The following is a 19,061-nucleotide window of genomic DNA, read 5'->3' on the forward strand; positions in this document are numbered from 1 at the left end:
CGGTAGGCAACTCCAATCTTGCATGATAAAGTCTCTTTTAGAAATCTGTGAGTCATAACGTTGCTGGTATTTGGACACCATTTTATTGGCGTATTGTCGTGAACTATACATTTTGCTACATAGCCTTTATATACCCTAACAGGTCAATTGAAATAGATTGGCTTCACACTCTATACGTTTTTCTGCACACTGCCAAGGTTTGTGAGTTTTGTTAACAACTATTATATCGGTCCTACCCGGTCCTAAATATTTGTTTGAAAAGTGAGAAAAGTAACTGGGTTTTTTTTCTCTCAAAAAGTTATTATTGACTCAGCTTTTCTAACATCCGGTTACAAGTGCATGATTTTAATCGTCACTACCAGAGTTATTCATCCATAACCAGGAATTTGAAGCTAATTTGAGGCATTACGTATACTTTTGTAAGCTGGCTATTAGTCAGATCGACCAGTAATTCAGTTTATTCTTAAAGATCGCCAAAAAGCTTACAGAATAGTTTTTCTTTTGTTCATGTTATATGTTCTACTAAAGGATATGTATATATATATATGTATACTCTGTTAGGATATTGTTGCTGTACAATGGCATATACACGTTAGCACGATATTCGCATTATCTTCCGACATTCACATTGGGTGGCTTTTTGGCGTTCTCGGCGTGCCAAGGTGCTCATCGAATAGATAATGATGGTCTGACGTTTATCAATTCTGTTACCGATACAGTGATTGAAAAAAAAAAAAACTGTGTTTATATTTAAGCACAACAACATATATATTCACAGCAGCCACATAAACGTTTACAAGATGTACATTTTTGGGGGAAACATAAACATATCCTTGTTTTTTTAGAATACAAACACATGTTGTTTAAAACATGTTTTGTAAGCCTTGTGGTGTACTACGAGCGTTTTTTTCTGCGAAAGAGTATTTTATCACGAAAATATGATTCTTACTTATTTTTTATTGGGGGTGGGGGGGGGGGGTTGGGGCAGGTGGTGACAATGATGCAGACCTTTAATGCTAGTTAAACGAACCGTCATGATAATTCATCGATCAAAAATGCAAGTGACAGGGGTACTTTGTAAATCTGTTCATACCTTGGTACCGGGGAGTTGTGATTCCAAAACAACTCCCTGTTGCTACTGTACTGCACGTTATTTACTCAAATACGAGTTTGGAATGTAACAAGAATGTGATACACTTAAAGTTAAACCGGATATCCACTAGAATGCACATATAACACTAAGAACTGTTATTACTCGTAGAATTATTTCACGACTTTGTGGGTATTATGACCGACAAAGTGACACATTCATAATTTAAGTCTAAATATACCTATTCAGTTGGAAGCCTTAATCTAACATATAGTTATATATCCCAAGGCGGTTATATACCTTGATTATACCATGGAGCTTTGTTTATAGTTCCATGATTGTACGTCAAAGAGAGAGATTATATGTACAGGTGTTATTGGATAAACAGAGGCGGCGTGTTTCATGCTGAGAGTAGTATTTTGAATTGGGGAAAAAATACACAGAAGCGCGGGTGAATGCACTTTGAGCAAATACGCTTTGGTTCGTAGACGGAAGTATAAAAGCTGGTTAACATGACGTCACCGGTGTCGCTTTTGAATGAAAGACTGCGCAATTCCATAGAACTAATAGTCGACGGGAACTTGAGGAACATGGGGGAGGTAGGAATGGGTGGAGAAGGGGAAGGTGAGGTAAACACACATGCAGGTTGAAATAAGTTGTCATAAATTACAACTTTTCGATAGGGACGGGGTTGATGTCAAAACGTGTTGGTGAGAGGTGGTGAATATCCAGTCCATTATTGGAATGGGAAACTAATCTGCTTTTAATTCAGTTTGCCAGTTAACGAGATCATGAGAATTTCGCATACATATACCTATATATTGTTAGATTATAGTCGGTAAAAAAACGTCTCGTCACGTGTGAAAACACTGCACTGATCAGTCGATTGGAGTCAACAGAACAGAGTGCCGTTCTATAGCTATAGACTTGTTATTAACTTCAGTATCTCTATAAACCAGTTTATATATCGACTTCAATGGACCGTATCAACAATTGTAACATTTATGCTGACTTCAAGACCTATATATATAAGCCTAGTATAGAATTTACAATTTTTCCTTAAGTTTACTTTAAATCAAAGCCGAATTTGCAACAGTCAGCGGGGGGGGGGGGGGGGGGCCGGTGTGACAGTACAGAGTGTCCCCCTGTACAAAGTGTCTCCGCGGACACTTTGTAACAGCATATTTAGTCCGGTCGGACATTATCTGCTGAAAATTGTGTCCCACCCTCACAGCAAATATAGTCCCACCGGACGAAATGTCCTGGTACAGAATGTCCGCAAATACTTCATAGCATATTTTGTCCCGCATAAAATTTAAGCATTTCGACATTCAAAAGGCAATTGAGTTCATTATATCAATAATTAGAGCAGATGCATACATCAGAGTTAAATGTTACAGGAAATAAATGAGACGTTGTGCGTTGCTGCAAAACAAAAAATAGAACGGGGAAAAAAGAAGAAAAAGACGTGAACTTGAGGAAGATGGGCGGGGGAGTGGGGGGTGGGAAGGGATGGATAAGGGGAAGGTGAGGTAAACACACATGCAGGTTGAAATAAGTTGTCATAAATTACAACTTTTCGATAGGGACGGGATTGATGTCAAAACGTGTTGGTGAGAGGTGGTGAATATCCAGTCCATTATTGGAATGGGAAATAATCTGCTTTTAATTCAGTTTGCCAGTTAACGAGATCATGAGAATTTCGCATACATATACCTATATATTGTAAGATTATAGTCGGTAAAAAAACGTCTCGTCACGTGTGAAAACACTGCACTGATCAGTTGATTGGAGTCAACAGAACAGAGTGCCGTTCTATAGCTATATAGAATTGTTATTAACTTCAGTATCTCTATAAACCAGTTTATATATCGACTTCAATGGACCGTATCAACAATTGTAACATTTATGCTGACTTCAAGACCTATATATATAAGCCTAGTATAGAATTTACAATTTTTCCTCAAGTTTACTTTAAATCAAAGCCGAGTTTGCAACAGTCGGCGGGGGGCCGGAGGATGAAATCCGGCCCACGAAATCTTATCAGCGAAAACAAAAATCCGTGCCCAAAAATTTTGTACTAATCGGACCTTAGTAAGGTTTGAGCGCGCCCTTATGACCTTTTAAGGTTTGATCGGTCCTTTAAGACCTTATCAGGTTTGAGCGGGCCCTTACGACATAAGGTTTGAGCGGATCCTTAACACATTATAAGGTTTGAGCGGGTCCGTAAGACATTAAAGTTTTAAGCCGGCTCTTTAGACCTTATCAGGTTTGAGCGGGCTCTAAAGACATAAGGTTTGATCGGTCCTTAACACATTATAAGGTTTGAGCGGGTCCGTAAGACATCAAAGGTTTGAGCCGGCCCTTAAGACCTTATAAGGTTTGAGCAGCGTACTGGCCTATCTTGGCAATATCAGTCTATACGTATACTAGGGGGACATTTTTTATTCTTTTGCGGGAACTAAAACTAATATCTTTCTCTGGAACTCGTATAGAAAGTAAGATGAGAACACTCCCTCTGTAGAAATGATAAAAAAAGAGGAAACTGAATTACAGCGACGATATGAGATATTGTTTCTCACACTATATTTCAGTTCTTTACAGACGAAACATCCCTAATCTCTTACATAATGTTTTAGTACTCGTGGTGCATGGAAGGATGAAACATGTTCCTCCATATTACACACGAAGATGTCAAATTCATAAAAAAGATACTTTCGATAGTACGACTAAAGAACTGGTTGAGCCTGGTACGGTGATAAAAAAAAGGCTTCTTGTCCAGTCGCTACCCACGTGACTATACACGACAACATTGAACCGCTAGTTAAGTTTACACAATGTATCTGTTTGTTTTTTATGAATGCGAGTTACCATGGTTATACTGCATGATGACGATTTCATCGCCAACTTGGAAACTATTTACATCATAAAGATAACATTATAGACAATCTACAAGAAAACATATTGCGAAATAATGACACCACTATATTCTAAGCTAATGGAAAATGTCCTCAACGGCGTTCAATACGAACCAATATTCACATAATATATATGTAAAACGATCTTTGTAAGTTTGTATAGAACATCAGAATTAGTAATTGGCAATGACTTATCTATAAAGGCTTTCCAACTTTTACTCATGATTGGTCACAGCTTCTGCGGGTATAGAAAGAAAACTGACTGCTGTAAATGTTTGGAAAATTGCGTCGTATAATAGTCTAAGTCTAATACCTGTTATTAGTTAGGCCAGGCCAGCTCGCGGTTGTGTATGATGAACCAAGTCATGGGAAATAATTCCTCGATTCTAAAGTCAGCAAATGTCACATACAATAAAAACATAGAGCTTGGGCACCAAAGCCATAACCAACTGGATCTTATCTTTAACATATAGTCTCCACATGGAGGGGATTACGTCAAGTGAATATCACGAGTCGTGTTCGATATATGGAATATTTATATTAACATATGATCTTGGTCAAATGTTGAGGAGCAGCACTGTGTATCTGAAAAGAACGGATGTATGTTGTTAGCTTCCAGTTATTCATTGCGTTCTATACTTATAAGTATCATTTGGAGCCCAATTTGTGTAAAGTACAAACAATCCGTAGTTTTTAGTTTTAATCTCCGTCGGCTGGGGTAGAACAATATAGCAGTAAAATGCAAGGATTTCATTTTTTTTCCCTTCAAAGTACAAGATTTGACCCTAATATTCTCACAGAGAAATCGACACAAAATCAGACCATCTGTACAACAAAAGTAATTATTTACTTGTTCAGTAATTTATCAAAGTACTATACAAAGTTAAATACTATACGTGGTAAGTCATTTTTCAAAAGCCAAACCATGACATTTTTTTTCAAAAGCCAAACAAGAGGTTTCAAGTGGACAAAGCTGCCATCTCATACATTTGTGAATAAAAGGAAACTAAATGGCACGTCACGAATAAGGCAGTCATTTTGTTTTCTGGTTTCCGCAACCTATATACTCCTCATGTCGGCTGGCAATATCATGATATATTTCCCGAGGGTCATCCAGATTCCTCTCCTGATATAGACAAACAACTAGATCCAATCGGCTGAACTTTTTGCCGCATTGCCATCGATGGGTAGATCACCCCCATCTAAAAAATCGTCCTTTTTTCTAGCAGGCATTCTCTGTGGCATTCTACTCTTCCATGAGGATACTATGAATATGTTATAAATGAGCCATTCTAGGACAAACACAATGAAACTACCACCCATCCCGATGAAAATAAGGTAATACATTCCCTGAAGATCATGGACAGTAAACGAATATTTGCTCTGTCCTTCCCAAATAGTTTCTCTCTCACATTTCAATTCGTCACTGAATTTCATCTCGCGTATTTTCTGAAGTTCTCCGTTTTTCTCGAGGATTTGGATCGCGTGGGATAACTGGTCGCGGAGAGGTGAGCCCGACTGGGTAGCGAATCCGAAGGTAATGTTCCCAAGACTTTTACCAGCGATGTACATACGGCAAGGCTTACGCTCTGCGGCATACTTTAGAATTTGGTCTTCTCCGAGCAGACTAAACCGTCCTTCCCACGTCCGTCGGATCCTGTAAACAGCGTTCTCTATACGTTCTTCGATCAGCTTCTCATCAGAGTTGAGAACTCGGTCAAAAACCATCCTGTACTTGCCAACGTTATAGCGGTAAAAATCGTAGGCGGGACTAAATCGGACGAGTCCGAATTTAAATTGATCCTGGTGAAGCAGATCGTAATGGTCGTGTATATTGATGGCGGTCTTCGAGAACTTCATGACGCCGTTCAGACTGAAGACGTAGATGAACAAAGTACAAACTAAAGCCCAGAACCAAAAAATACTAAAAATCCTCAAGGACCACGATCGAGGCCCTTTGTAATACCCTTGCCAAAATCCGGTGGACAAGGTGTAAAAGAAAGAGTTGAGGAAGTTAAAGATCTGTCCATCCTCCGCACTTGCCTCTCCTCTCTCTGCCAGTTTCCGCCATTCGTATGGACTAAACATCCCCAGGAAGAAGACAAGCAGAGATGCTAGGATGAAGATGAGAAGCAGTACGAACCACCCCCACACATCGATTGGGTAGACCATCGAAAATGGGTACTCGAAGGTCCAGCTCGGGTGAAGTATCAACAATTTGACATTGCCCTCGTACCAAGCGTCGGTGAAGTCGACCACCTCCTCGCGGTACGGGTCTCTTACTAGAGCACCGATGGCTACATCGGCATCCTACAGGGACACAAGAAACAGAAAGCGAAGTTTTTTTTAGTTTTTGATAAGCCAAGGTTTTGAAATTACTGATACGAATATCAACCAATTATTATCAAGGACGAAATCAATAGCATTATCTTCACCGATATCAATACAATACGAATATCTCATGAAAAAAATCCTCCGTACAAATATCATAAATACGGATATATCAATAATACAATACCGATATCAACAACAATACCATCACCGACACAGATATCAGTACCAAAAATACCGGTCTTGATAACAATGCAATATATATACCATCAAAATACCAATACAGATATCAATTACAATACAGATAACGATATTCAATATCAATGTCATTTTCAATACCAAAACAATATACCGATGCCAACATCAATACAATTAGCAATACACAAATAATACCAAAAATTAAATACCAATACATATACCAATAGCCATGAAAATAATAAAATGTATTAACCAATTTAATGATAATCTAAATATAATAATCTAAATATCAAGCCAATTTGGATGTCACTGGCCACTGCATCGCAAAGTACCGCCCAAGATCTTAAAACTTATTATGAACTGACGAAGTTATGTAAATTATGACGTGTATACTTACACCATCCATAAGATCTCTAACCATCCCATCCCACTCATTATTGGAAAGATCTAGACTTCCATATTGACCTCGACTTTTCAGTTCAATCCTGTGAAACAATGACCAGAATATACCCATTAGCAATGAATCAGTAAACACACGGTGGCGTACTCAGGATGTTTCAATGGGTGGAGTGGGTGGGGGATAGATGGGGTATGGAGGATAGCATTGGCCCTGGGGGGTATCCGACAGCTAGGACAAGGAAGGGGGAGGGGGCTCATATCGAAGGGTATCCGTTCACTTTGAGAAAATTATGTTTAACTTGACGTAAAATTAATACAAATTATAAATACGCAACTTTTTCAATTTTGTTTTTAGTACAGAAAGGGATCGATTTTCAAATAAAAACTGGCCACAATCAAAAATAAAAATAAAAAAATAGATAATAGGAGGACTGCACCACCCCACCCCCTCCCCCCACTCTGGCACAAATCACTCCATATTCGGCTAAGGCCTATTACCATGAGCCAGAAATACGAGGTCTTAAAAAAGGGTACTCCGATAGACTCATGTCAATTGCAACTCACTGCCCCCACACACGCACCACTACCCCCCCCCCCCGCCACGCACAAGCCACCAACTTTGAGATCCAACTTCGATGTCCATGGTTAGTTAGGTATGTATGCTTTTCCCATGCATACGGTTTAAGACGATACAGCAGAAATGTATAAAAGACTTACTCGTAGTTGAATTCAACTCCCATCTCCTCTTCCATAACCTCTTTGACTTTCTTGAGGAGCTCCCATGACATCCCGGAGTACTTATCTTCATGTTCATCATAATCGATGTCGTCATCATCATCTACTTTGTACCGGATGCTCTCCCAATTCTTCTGCATGAAAAACGGAGGTTCCTGTTTGCAGGGCGCGGCAGGGGGGTTAATAAAAAAAAACGAACGAGAATTGGTAAAATAAAAATGCTACTTGATCATATAATTCGTAATTTGAAGTTTTTGAACTCAAATGAACTTTGACCTCCCCAAACATCAACATGGATTTTGAAGCCACTAACTTGGAGCATACTTACCATGAAGTTGATCTATAAGCTTTGCTCTTGAAAATATCGTGTTCACAAGTTTTAAAACTTCGAACATTTTTTTCCAAACATCATACAACCTAGATTTATCTTACTAACTAAGGAGGATCTAAATACAAATTATGGATTAATGAAGTTTAATTCGGGTTTTATTTCGGGTTTTGTTTTCAGAGGTCGATCTCGGCCGACATAAACCGAGCTTTGGCCTCCACATGCATGCAAACACCAAAGTTTCGTGTACGCGACACGGTGGACTTTCATACAATGTACCCAGTATCTTGAAGCTTTCTTTAGAAATCATCGTCTTCGCAAAAGCTTTCACACTGCGTCCTCCCTTGACCTTTGACCTAAACATAAAACAGCATTTAAGAATGTAGTAACGATTGCCATACATACAATCGAAAACATCGAAACAATCGGGTCAATATGCAACAAACCATACATGTAGCATGGAAAAAATATGCATTTCCTACTGTATAAAAATGTCTTACCGGTACTGCAAGCACTTTTATGAATCTGGCATCAGACTGGCGGAATGGCTCGATGAACATTCGATTGCCTTTTTTCCCGGGCCATTTTTCGTTATTAGCTTGTTCCCAGCTACGTATGTCTTGAACGAAAAAACCAGCCTGCAGAGAGGTAATGCCAAGTACACACTGGTCATTTAATTTCGATTTAATACTATATATATATATATATATATATATATATATATATATATATATATATATATATATATATATATATATATATATACATATACATATATATATATATATATACATATATACGTATATATATATATATATATATATATACATATTTATATACATATATACGTATATATATATATATACATATATATATATATATGTATATATATGTATGTATATGTATATGTTTATATATATATATATATGTATATATATATATATATATATATATATATATATATATATATATATTTATATTGCTGGGTTAATGCATACATCTTGTCATTACTCAAAACGGTGGTGCTGTATTTCGAAACTTGTCGACTTCTTCGTCCTTGTTTATCATGAATGTATACATGTCGTCAATGTGCTGTGTCTAATATTTTTGCCATATTCAGGTCTCTCATAATTCACAAGAGCGTAAGGGCACTGTGGTTCCTTGCGTAGGGGTATATGACAATACACATAATATTATCATAGCAAGATTGTGCTCAAATAGTCCAAGTAATTGTGGTCCTATTACCCCTATACATGTACCCATAAAGTAACCAACACTATAGCCAACACTTTTGTGATCACAAATTGTGATCGGATTTTTTTTTATTGGAAGGCACTTTTGAGATCTGAATATGGCGTTGAAAATGTAAGAAATATAAGGTCACCTACAAGCGGGTCAACAGGTATGATAACATTGGTGACCTCAGATCACATGACCGTTAAGTTTGAAAATGTTCCACCACCCCAATCACAACTTGTCCCAAAATATCAATCGTGTCAGACCTTGGCACTGGGAGTTAATTGCATTAAATGTCTAAACATTAACTTTGAACTTGTATAACTTCACAAAGGTCACCCGGGGTCAACCCATTGACATTTTTTAACGATGAGACCTAAATAGAGCATCAAAATTGTAAATATTCAAACATTTTTCTTTGCCCATTTCTCCCCCAAAATACTATTTTTTTTTTATATTAATTGACCTTTGGTGTCCTTGGATCACATGACCGTTAAGTTTGAAAATATTCCCCTATACCATTTGCAACTTGTCCCAAAATATCAATCATGTCACACCTTGGCACTTGGAGTTATTGCATTCAATGTCTGAAAATTAACTTTGACCTCGTATAACTTTAAACACAATGCTCACCCGGGTGTCAACCCATTGACATTTTTGATCGGAAGGTACCTTTGATATCCAAATCTAGCATCAAAACCAAACATTTTTTTTTTCTCCCAAAACAAGCACTTTTTTTCTATTGTGACCTTTGACCTTTTGACCTTGGTTTCAGATGTAGTTTGATCTCCTGATTCCAAAAATCAACACGACAAGTCTGTACAGCCATCCTTACTCCGACCGAAAACTTTGACCCCATATAACTTCGCACACAAAGGTCACACGGGGGTCAACCTATCGATATTTATGATCGGAAGGTACCTTTGACATCTGAAAATAGCATCGAAACTGTAAAAATCCCCAATACACTTAAAGGTCACCAGAGGTCAAATTGAGGTCAAGGGTCACCCTGATGCGGGTTGACAATTAGATTGCATTGAAGCAACTCCCAACCCTAACGGACAATTCGTTCTCAAGTTATCGCAAAAATACTCGTTTTTAACATAAATTGACCTTTGGTGACCTTGGATCACATGACCAAGTTAGAAAATATACCCCTATACCATTTGCAACTTGTCCCAAAATATCAACCTTGTCGCACATTGGCACTGGGAGTTATTGCAGTTTTAGTATTTTGGGTTTTTGGACCATAACTGACCTTTGGTGACCTTTGTGGGCACCAAAAACAATAGGGTTCATCTACTCACTATGGGCCACCCACCCACCAAGTTTGATCATGATCAGTCAATCCCTTGTTGAGTTATCGTGCATACAAGCTAAAGCGTCACACACACACACACACACGCACGCCAACCTGAACACATAGGTTCCTTTGCTTTTAGCAAGGAACCAAAAACATGGAAACTAACAGGCTCATTTTAAAAGTATATCTATCTCACCTTAGTCTCTGCCGATTGATCTTTTCCAGAATACATTATAATGGTGTAGTTGACTCGTTCACCCTGATCATTGAAAGAAACGTCACCAGAGGCACCACGGAAATTGACCTATAAACAATCAGAAATGAAATCAATATTAAACAGGTGATTCACTTTAATCATTATGTCTGTACCAGACAGCTGTTTATGACCATAATGTAGTATGTATGTAATAATGCCAAATTGACTACATATCTCAAACCAGCTGTCATGTAGTCTTAATGAACCCTTTTTTTTGTGCTATATCTAAATGCTATCTACACAGATTTGTAATGCAGGACCCATGGTATTTGCAGTATTTCATGAGCGACAAAAAATAGGCCGATTCAACCCTAGGAACTGACCACTGAGTTAGTCCCGATCTCACCCCGGAATTTCTTTAAAAAATAATTAAACAAATCATATCTCAAACTTGGTGAGGCTCGTTAATAAAGAGCTTTGATTATGCTCTTTTCAAGTAATCGAAAAACACGCAGGCGCGACGGACGGGAAAATTATTGGGGGGGGGGGAAGCTAATGTGTGGAGACTTATCTAAGCGGAGCGCACAAGAAAATTTTGGGTTTTTCAAACCCCCAGATGGCCGGAAACGGCACTTCCCGAGTGTTTTATGCTGCGAACACCTAGCCCTTAAATATGGGTCTCAAGCCTGCAATTTCTCAGATTGCACGTAAAAATCTGTAAAAACATTGTAATTTGTATATTCGATGGTGTTTTAAGAGAGTAGCTATTACTCGTAGTGTACTCGCAAAGACGGTATTTGAGTGTAGTAAATTACTACTTGCAATTAAATGCAATAATTAAATAAATGTCATAAGAAAAAACAGAAAGCATTTCTTAATGTCAACAAATGGGTAATTCCAAAACCATGTGCAGTTGCCAACAAATTTCTATGAACCAAGCATTGAAAAATGGGCAGATGCACGTTTCGGAGCCTTGGTAAATATTGGGGGGCTTATCATGCATTTGCCCCCTTAACTTTTTCATCGGGGGGCTGAGCCCCCCCCCCCCCCCCCCAAGCCCCCCCCCCCGGTTCCGCCGCCACTGAAAACACGAATCTCAGTAGCAGAAAGACAGAAGTAACCGCCGATTAAACTTTGGAAATTTCTTAATCTTATTTCAAAACTTGTTGACTCATTTGATCTATATCTCCATTAATCATATTCTTTATTCAAATACACGAAGCTTAGTAGGAACGAAAGAGTAACCACCGATAACTCGTTGGAAAAAAAATATATATTTACCCATCAAATATGTCCAAATTGCTCAAAATAATAAACTCACGGTTTTCATGTAAGGCACAAGTTTTGACCTGGCAGGTCCACCGCACATTCTCACGGGATCTGGATAACTACCATGAGCATCGTAGTAACCTTTCATAGCGTGCGCGACGGCGACCAAAGCGTCGTATGCTGCCCTCTGTCGGAACGGCCATTTCTTGATCGCTTCCTCGATTGTGGAGTGGTACATTAATTCATTGGACTCCATTTTGAATCGGGTCAGGAAAGCCATGTTATGTCTGTATTTCTGCTCTAAGAATGCTTCAGTAATCGGAGGATTCTGTGATCATCGATAAAAACAGCCGTTTTCCCCCTTCTCGTTAATATTATCTTAAACATTACTATATGAAATTGTAGAATTTTGTTAAAAGTGTTAGTTTGCCCACAATTGGTGGCATATGAGTTGAACTATACGTTTTTTTTCTGACAATTGAAACTGTTTCCAATAGTTATATGTAGACTACTTCGTAACATTTTACAGATCAAACAGATATATGTATATACATATATATACACGAAGGATTACGTCCAGTTGTCTGATGATCGCCGCACACTGCATGCGTGAAACTCGAGTAACAGCATGCTGTAAGTTACTGTATAGATATATATATATCTATCTATATATATATAGATATTTAAAATGTACACTAGTAGCGATGAATTTATAGTAATTACATGCATTTTGTTGCGGGTGACGTCATTTACAGAAGTATCTGAGAAATAAACGTCCAACAAGAATCGACTGTATACTCACCAAGTTACCAAACATCCAATGCCATCCATTGCCCATAATCTCATTGTCAAAAGACTGTGAATATAAACAAATAAATAAGTTTTGAAATATCGTTGTTTCTGCTGGGGTGGGTCGGGGGGGGGGCATGGGATGTAACGGTAAAGGCTATGTTTATATGTTATATGTTTATATATAGGCTTATCTGAAATCATGAATCTGATTATCTTAGAGTTATTGTTTACAAAATATAAATATATAAATATATATACTTTCGGTGATCATGCACTGAAGAAGAGCTAGTTTTGTTCGAAAGCTCTGCAAAAACCAAACATTGGCTGTTTTACTTCCAATCACTTACCTAATTCAATTATTGTATCTCACTCGAGATCCAGCCTTTCTCTAAATGCAGCATAGTTGTTTAACAGTTTTTCCGTTATTCCTATATAAATATATATATATATATATATATATATATGCATATCTGAAATCATGAATCTGATTATCTTAGAGTTGTTGTTTACAATATATAAAAGTATAAATATATATATATATATATATATATATAAATAAATAAATATTGATATATATGTATATATATATATATATATACATATATATATACATATACATATATACATATATATATATATATATATATATATATATATATATATATATATATATGCTTATATATATCCTTATATCCATATATTGGGATTCATCCTACCTCCTTAACAATCTTCTTCAGCTTATCCTCATTAGAGACGTAGACAAGGATATTTTTGACCTTTCTTTCTCTGATTTCATCCGTTTGGGCTTCATAGTCACCTTTAAGTTCAAGAGGTGTTATTCGCCAACCATAGAGTACAGCTTTCGCCATCATACTTTCAACAAGTTTCAGGGCTGAAATCGATGTTTCAATATAAATTCCATAATTAAGCATTGATGCAACAAATATCAAGATGATTGGTGTTGACAGTCTATTATAATTCATACAGTACCTATAGCGTAAACCCAAGCTCGGTACTACCTCGTGTTATACACTTCTGCAACTTCTGATTAGCAAGTAAATTAGAGAGACGTTAAAACACAATGATGCTTTTAATTATACCACGGTTCTATCTAATAAATCACCCAAAACGATACCAAGATGTATAGCAATAATTATGGCCGGAATGTGGAAGATAATATGCAGCCATTTAAGATAGTTACCTACTTTGCCTTCATAGAGCATGATGAAAGTTCTTCATTTGAAGTGATCGATAACAGATGTAAGCACTTAATCTATATCTGCCAAGCGACGTCTGATTTCAGAAACTTACCTACTTTGCCTTCATAGAGCATAATGAAAGTTCTTCATTTGAAGTGATCGATAACAGATGTAAGCACTTAATCTATATCTGCCAAGCGACGTCTGATTTCAGAAACTTACCTACTTTGCCTTCATAGAGCATAATGAAAGTTCTCCATTTGAAGTGATCGATAACAGATGTAATCATTGAATCTATATCTGCCAAGCGAGGTCTCATCTGAAAGGCGCCAGAATTGTCCGCTTGATCGAGGGTTATAACCGGGCTATATGCATCCCCGATAGCCCTCCCAATCGCCTCACAGTTATCGCAGAAATCACTCGGCATAATCAGCGCCAGCGCTTCCATACTCCTTATGTCATTACATACTGTAAAGAGAAATTAACAGATTGTAGGGCTTCCATGAAACAGAAACTCATACAAATGTCAAACGCAATTACTTCCTGGTTGATGGATTGACAGACCTATATTATATTTATCTTGATGAAAGATCGCAGTTCAAAGCAGCCCTGTGCGTATTATCGGCAATGTTACCGAACCTGGAAAGAAGTAAATAAATATATTGCAAATGAATCACGATCACAATTTCTCTATTTTAGTTTTCGAAAGTATGGTTTTATGAGGGAATTCATATTTAATCCAGTTTGGTATAGGAAACCTTTTGACTCCCAACCACTTTGCCATCTCAGTATTAACAATTTATTAATCACATGTAAATGGTGAAGAAAAAAAAAATTCAACATTTTCGCACATACTTTTTCTATTTGAAACAAAACTCCATATAAATATTTTTGCCACATTTCGATACGAATAGATTCATATTTCACTTTAACACACAATTTAAAAATCACCCAACATTTTTTGAAGCATTGGAATCCAGTTTCATAAACATAGTCATTTCTGATGATATGACTGCGGGCGGTAATCGATTTAACAATAACTGTAACACCGTATGCCCTATACGGTAGCACGGCGGATAGCGAAAAAGCAAAGAGTCAGAAACTAGTTCATTGACACTCATTTGACAGACAGAATCCTTCGCAGGATCTCAACCATGTAAAAAAAAAAAAGAGTGAAACTTACTTTGAAAAACACTTTTGAAGAGATTCTGTTCTTCGTAAATGTTATCTTCCAAAACTTTTTCGTGGATGACATTAATCTGGTCATTGGGCGGTAAGATGCCACGCCCACCTGCGTCATTAATGAAAGTGGTGGCGTCCGTCATGATTTGTTTGTACAGATCTTCTTCAGCAGTTCCATGACCGTACAAGGATACTGAGGGTGGGGAAAATCCAGAATATGAAAGAAAATATATTGATGATCTAGATTGGCGGTAATAGATATCGCAGATATGATTATAGTAATATATAAGAGGTTCCTTGTTCCTCTGTAAGGTGATATCACTAGGTCTGTAACAAGAACTTCTTCACTGTTAAAGTTTCGTTGTTGTTGTTGTTGGGTTTTTTTCTTCTTTTTGATCTTACTTTTAATTTTTGAGATGTTATCTGAGGAAGAATCATCCGTCAGAGAATTTCAATTCTGTCGCTTGGTCTGAAAAAATTGACAGGGTACGAATGGGTATATGAGTGATGGATCCAAGATTTCATGGAAAGGGGGCCCTGAGGGCAAATATCACCCGATACAGAAACTTAATACAGGCCAACCAACATTGCGGTAGATATAGCCTAAACAATTGAATAGTCAAGAAATGCTACAAAATTGCTACTGCATCTCTTTTTGAGCAAAAATTATACTCGTAGCGTCTATACAACAAATCTCAGAATGGGGGGGGGGGGAGGGGAGGACGGAGCCAATAAGTTCCCATCACTGGATCCAAGTTCCTGTATTATTCCATTATTCCATTTGTATTACATTGTAAGTTGTGAACTTGTGACTGGATGCAACATGTTCTTGCAAACGAAACGTTTCCATGCAGTTTGCAATAGCGCCTGCAGTATCAACTCCCTGATCATTTCAACACACTGATGTACAGCCGACCTGTAGTAAGTCCATACTCGCATTCACATCCTTGTATATAGTTTCCTCTACTTTCCTGTAGTAAAGTCGATACTCGCATTCATATCCTTGTACAATTTCCTTTACTTTCATGTAGTAAGTCCATAAAAATAATATAATCATCGAGTTCTGGCGAAACAATGCAGTACTATCCCAACTCATTAAGTAACATATATTTGTAGGAATTCGAATACAAATAGTGTTATGATATAATATATAGTAGCATGAAACGGTAACTGTTTGATTTCAACAACGTATATAGTTTAGTGCCACTGCCAACATTGTTAGTATAGTGTAGGCATCCTCCTAATGTATATTGTTTTCACGGACTTAATAATGACAAAAGAAAATGTATAAATTATAATATACGGAAGTGTTTATCGATTAGCACTTCCGTAGTTCTATAGTTCTAAATTTGAAATTGAAACGTGTCGTTTATGAGTCATGTTTCGACCGAGTCATGCATGTGTATTCCATTTCTTTCATATTAATAGATACTACTCAATCTGAGTATAGACCCATGTGACTTTAATCCCTTTACATAGCGATTCCTTTATAACATGCGTGTTGTTGAACCGGTGAATGGAAATCCAGACAATGTTATGCCTCCACAAATTTATATTGTTAGGTTTTTTTTAATTTTTTTATTGGCAAAACCTCACGACGTTTTGTTTTTGTGTGTGCCTTTACTATTTCATTGTTCCTTGTATTTGCGGGTTTTGTCTATAATTTATTGCTCCTTATATATGCGGGCTTTTGTATACTTTATTGCCTAAAATGATTCCATGCAACACTGTCCTTCGATTTTACCACCAGGCTTTCAGGTTAATACTTGCACGATTCCAGTGATATTACAAGCATGTAATCGTTCTTTCAAATAGTGTTTTTCCCCACTCTACAACTACACTTTAACAGTGCATTTACTACATTATAACAATATATTTTGCTATCAGAGGAGGGCACATTCAGTCCCAAGTGTAAACTATTTTGCCCTGGAGCGGATCGGCAGCTGTTGTCAATGAGTGACCTTAGAGGGGGTTCGGGGTTACTCTGTGCAGCCAGCAATGTTTGTGCGACTGTCAAACAACAAAAACAAGTGCTTTCCTATATCTCACGGCGGTGGTTTCGAATGTCATCCGAGCGTCACGTGTATAGATTTTCGATGAAAAAACCCCACCACTTGAGAGTGTAAAGATCCAAGGTCAAAGGTCAGCAATGATTCAAACCGTGATGTTAGATCAAGTTCTCAAAATATTGAAATATGACATTTTTGAAACTCATGAGTTATCATAACTTTAAGCACAATGTGGTAAGCTTTGTCAATTGCTGAAAACACATCTATGCTTTTTGCCAATGTGAACCAACAGAGCAAATCCTTACAAAAAATGATATCAATATTAATAAACACACTATGGTTAAAGCGAATTAACATGATGGTATATACATTATTTGTAACAATGTACAATTCAAGGAGATTTAAAAAATAATAATCATAATAAAAATAAGAGATGAAGTATGAGGCATGCGACATGCCAAACTTGTCAACAACTAAATTGTGTGAGTAACAATTCCACAATTTAATTTAAGACTTGATGAGAACACAACACTTATATTTATTACACAAAGGTTTGGAACAAGTACACTTTTTTTGTGTTTGTATTCATTTATTAAAAACCACCGGATTGAAAAAAAGAATGTCCCTAGATACGTTTTGTTTGGGTTATTTTGGTTATTGGAAAAATGAAATGAAATTTGTTTGATTACCGCACCACTTTATCCTTATATTTGTTTTTCTTTCTGTTTTGTTGTTGGTTTTTTAATCACAATAAATATTGAATTGCTCCGCCTTTATCACACAACAATAGATCAGTATTTACAATAGTTTTTAAGAGAGCATTTTTCCACTGATAAACCGACTGGATTAAAAACCAAAAATAGAAGAACAAAAAGAAAGAGTTTAGAACAAAAATATCCCCCCAAAATAAATGAGGACGAATTCATCCAAGAAGTATTGGTTTCGATGGAAAAATTGTATTCAATGGAATTAATACGGTTGACTAAGCCTACCCTAACAAGACAACTCTAATCCAAGTGTCGTTTGCAATCTAATATTTAAAATATTAATAAATTCTATACTCCAGAGTGAGGACAATAGGCTTTATTCAGTGGATTATGAAATTTACAACTCTAGTCCAAATGTCGCCGTTTGCAACCTAATATTTAAAATATTAATAACTTCTATACTCCAGAGTGAGGACAAGAGGCTTTAGTCAATAGATTATGAAATTTAAAGACGAAAACGAAATCATAGAGAGAACAGTCCGAGCGAGAGCCATGCCGTTAAGTACTAAATACTTGAAACTGGGTTCTGTGTTTGTTGAAGATGGCCCCTGAACGAAATAGGGAATGATATATCACATCTATTTACATATGTATACAATTGATCCATGAAAAAAAAATGAACAATTATATATGAAGTCCTTGATGTTATTGTACTCACCGACTTTAATTACAGTACTTTCAGCTCCCCATAGTATGCTAAGTAAACACACCGAAAATACGAACATTTTCTCCATTTTCCGTAACGGCGAGGTCGCGGCCTTCGTAGGACGCCGTACTCAAAACCCGTTAAAATATCCTGCACCACGGAGTGTTTGTGTAGCGTTAGTACACAATTGAGGTATATACAACACGTTAGGGCTACCTTAACAGTCTGTTCGGATGTACTTTCCGCTGTACAACGCGACGGATAAACGGTTAAGCGCTAAGCCGACAAGCTGATTTTGATAACGTTTCATGTAATCCGAGACCACCTTATACCGTCCTAGGAGGGGCCCCAATTAATCACTTATGACATGGACCAATCAACCTCAAAGTTACGAACCTGCGCAGTGAAGAATCAAGCAACGTCGGAACTACTTCCATAAACTCGAGATAATTTATAACTCTCT

The 19,061-nt window shown here is 37.1% G+C and overlaps 1 protein-coding gene across 3 annotated transcripts; it reads right to left on the bottom strand.

The window, feature by feature from the left end:
- Positions 1-3,659: 3,659 nt before the first annotated feature.
- On the bottom strand, positions 3,660-18,852 carry LOC139978782 (glutamate receptor 3-like). 3 transcript variants are annotated; one of them, XM_071989276.1, is made up of 11 exons: positions 18,611-18,852; positions 15,178-15,369; positions 14,217-14,462; positions 13,512-13,687; positions 12,806-12,859; positions 12,056-12,331; positions 10,735-10,842; positions 8,500-8,637; positions 7,654-7,826; positions 6,935-7,022; positions 3,660-6,318 (listed from the first exon to the last, which is right to left on the bottom strand). In XM_071989276.1, the coding sequence occupies exons 1-11, from the start codon at positions 18,684-18,686 to the stop codon at positions 5,152-5,154; spliced, it is 2,694 nt and encodes an 897-aa protein (XP_071845377.1). In that variant the 5' UTR covers positions 18,687-18,852; the 3' UTR covers positions 3,660-5,151. The 3 variants fall into 3 exon arrangements, with proteins under 3 accessions (XP_071845377.1, XP_071845378.1, XP_071845379.1); XM_071989277.1 differs by lacking the exons at positions 14,217-14,462; positions 15,178-15,369; positions 18,611-18,852 and adding an exon at positions 14,107-14,205; XM_071989278.1 differs by lacking the exons at positions 14,217-14,462; positions 15,178-15,369; positions 18,611-18,852 and adding an exon at positions 13,997-14,095.
- Positions 18,853-19,061: the final 209 nt, after the last annotated feature.

Source organism: Apostichopus japonicus, chromosome 13, assembly GCF_037975245.1.
Source record: "Apostichopus japonicus isolate 1M-3 chromosome 13, ASM3797524v1, whole genome shotgun sequence".
Taxonomy (NCBI): Eukaryota; Metazoa; Echinodermata; class Holothuroidea; order Aspidochirotida; family Stichopodidae; genus Apostichopus; species Apostichopus japonicus.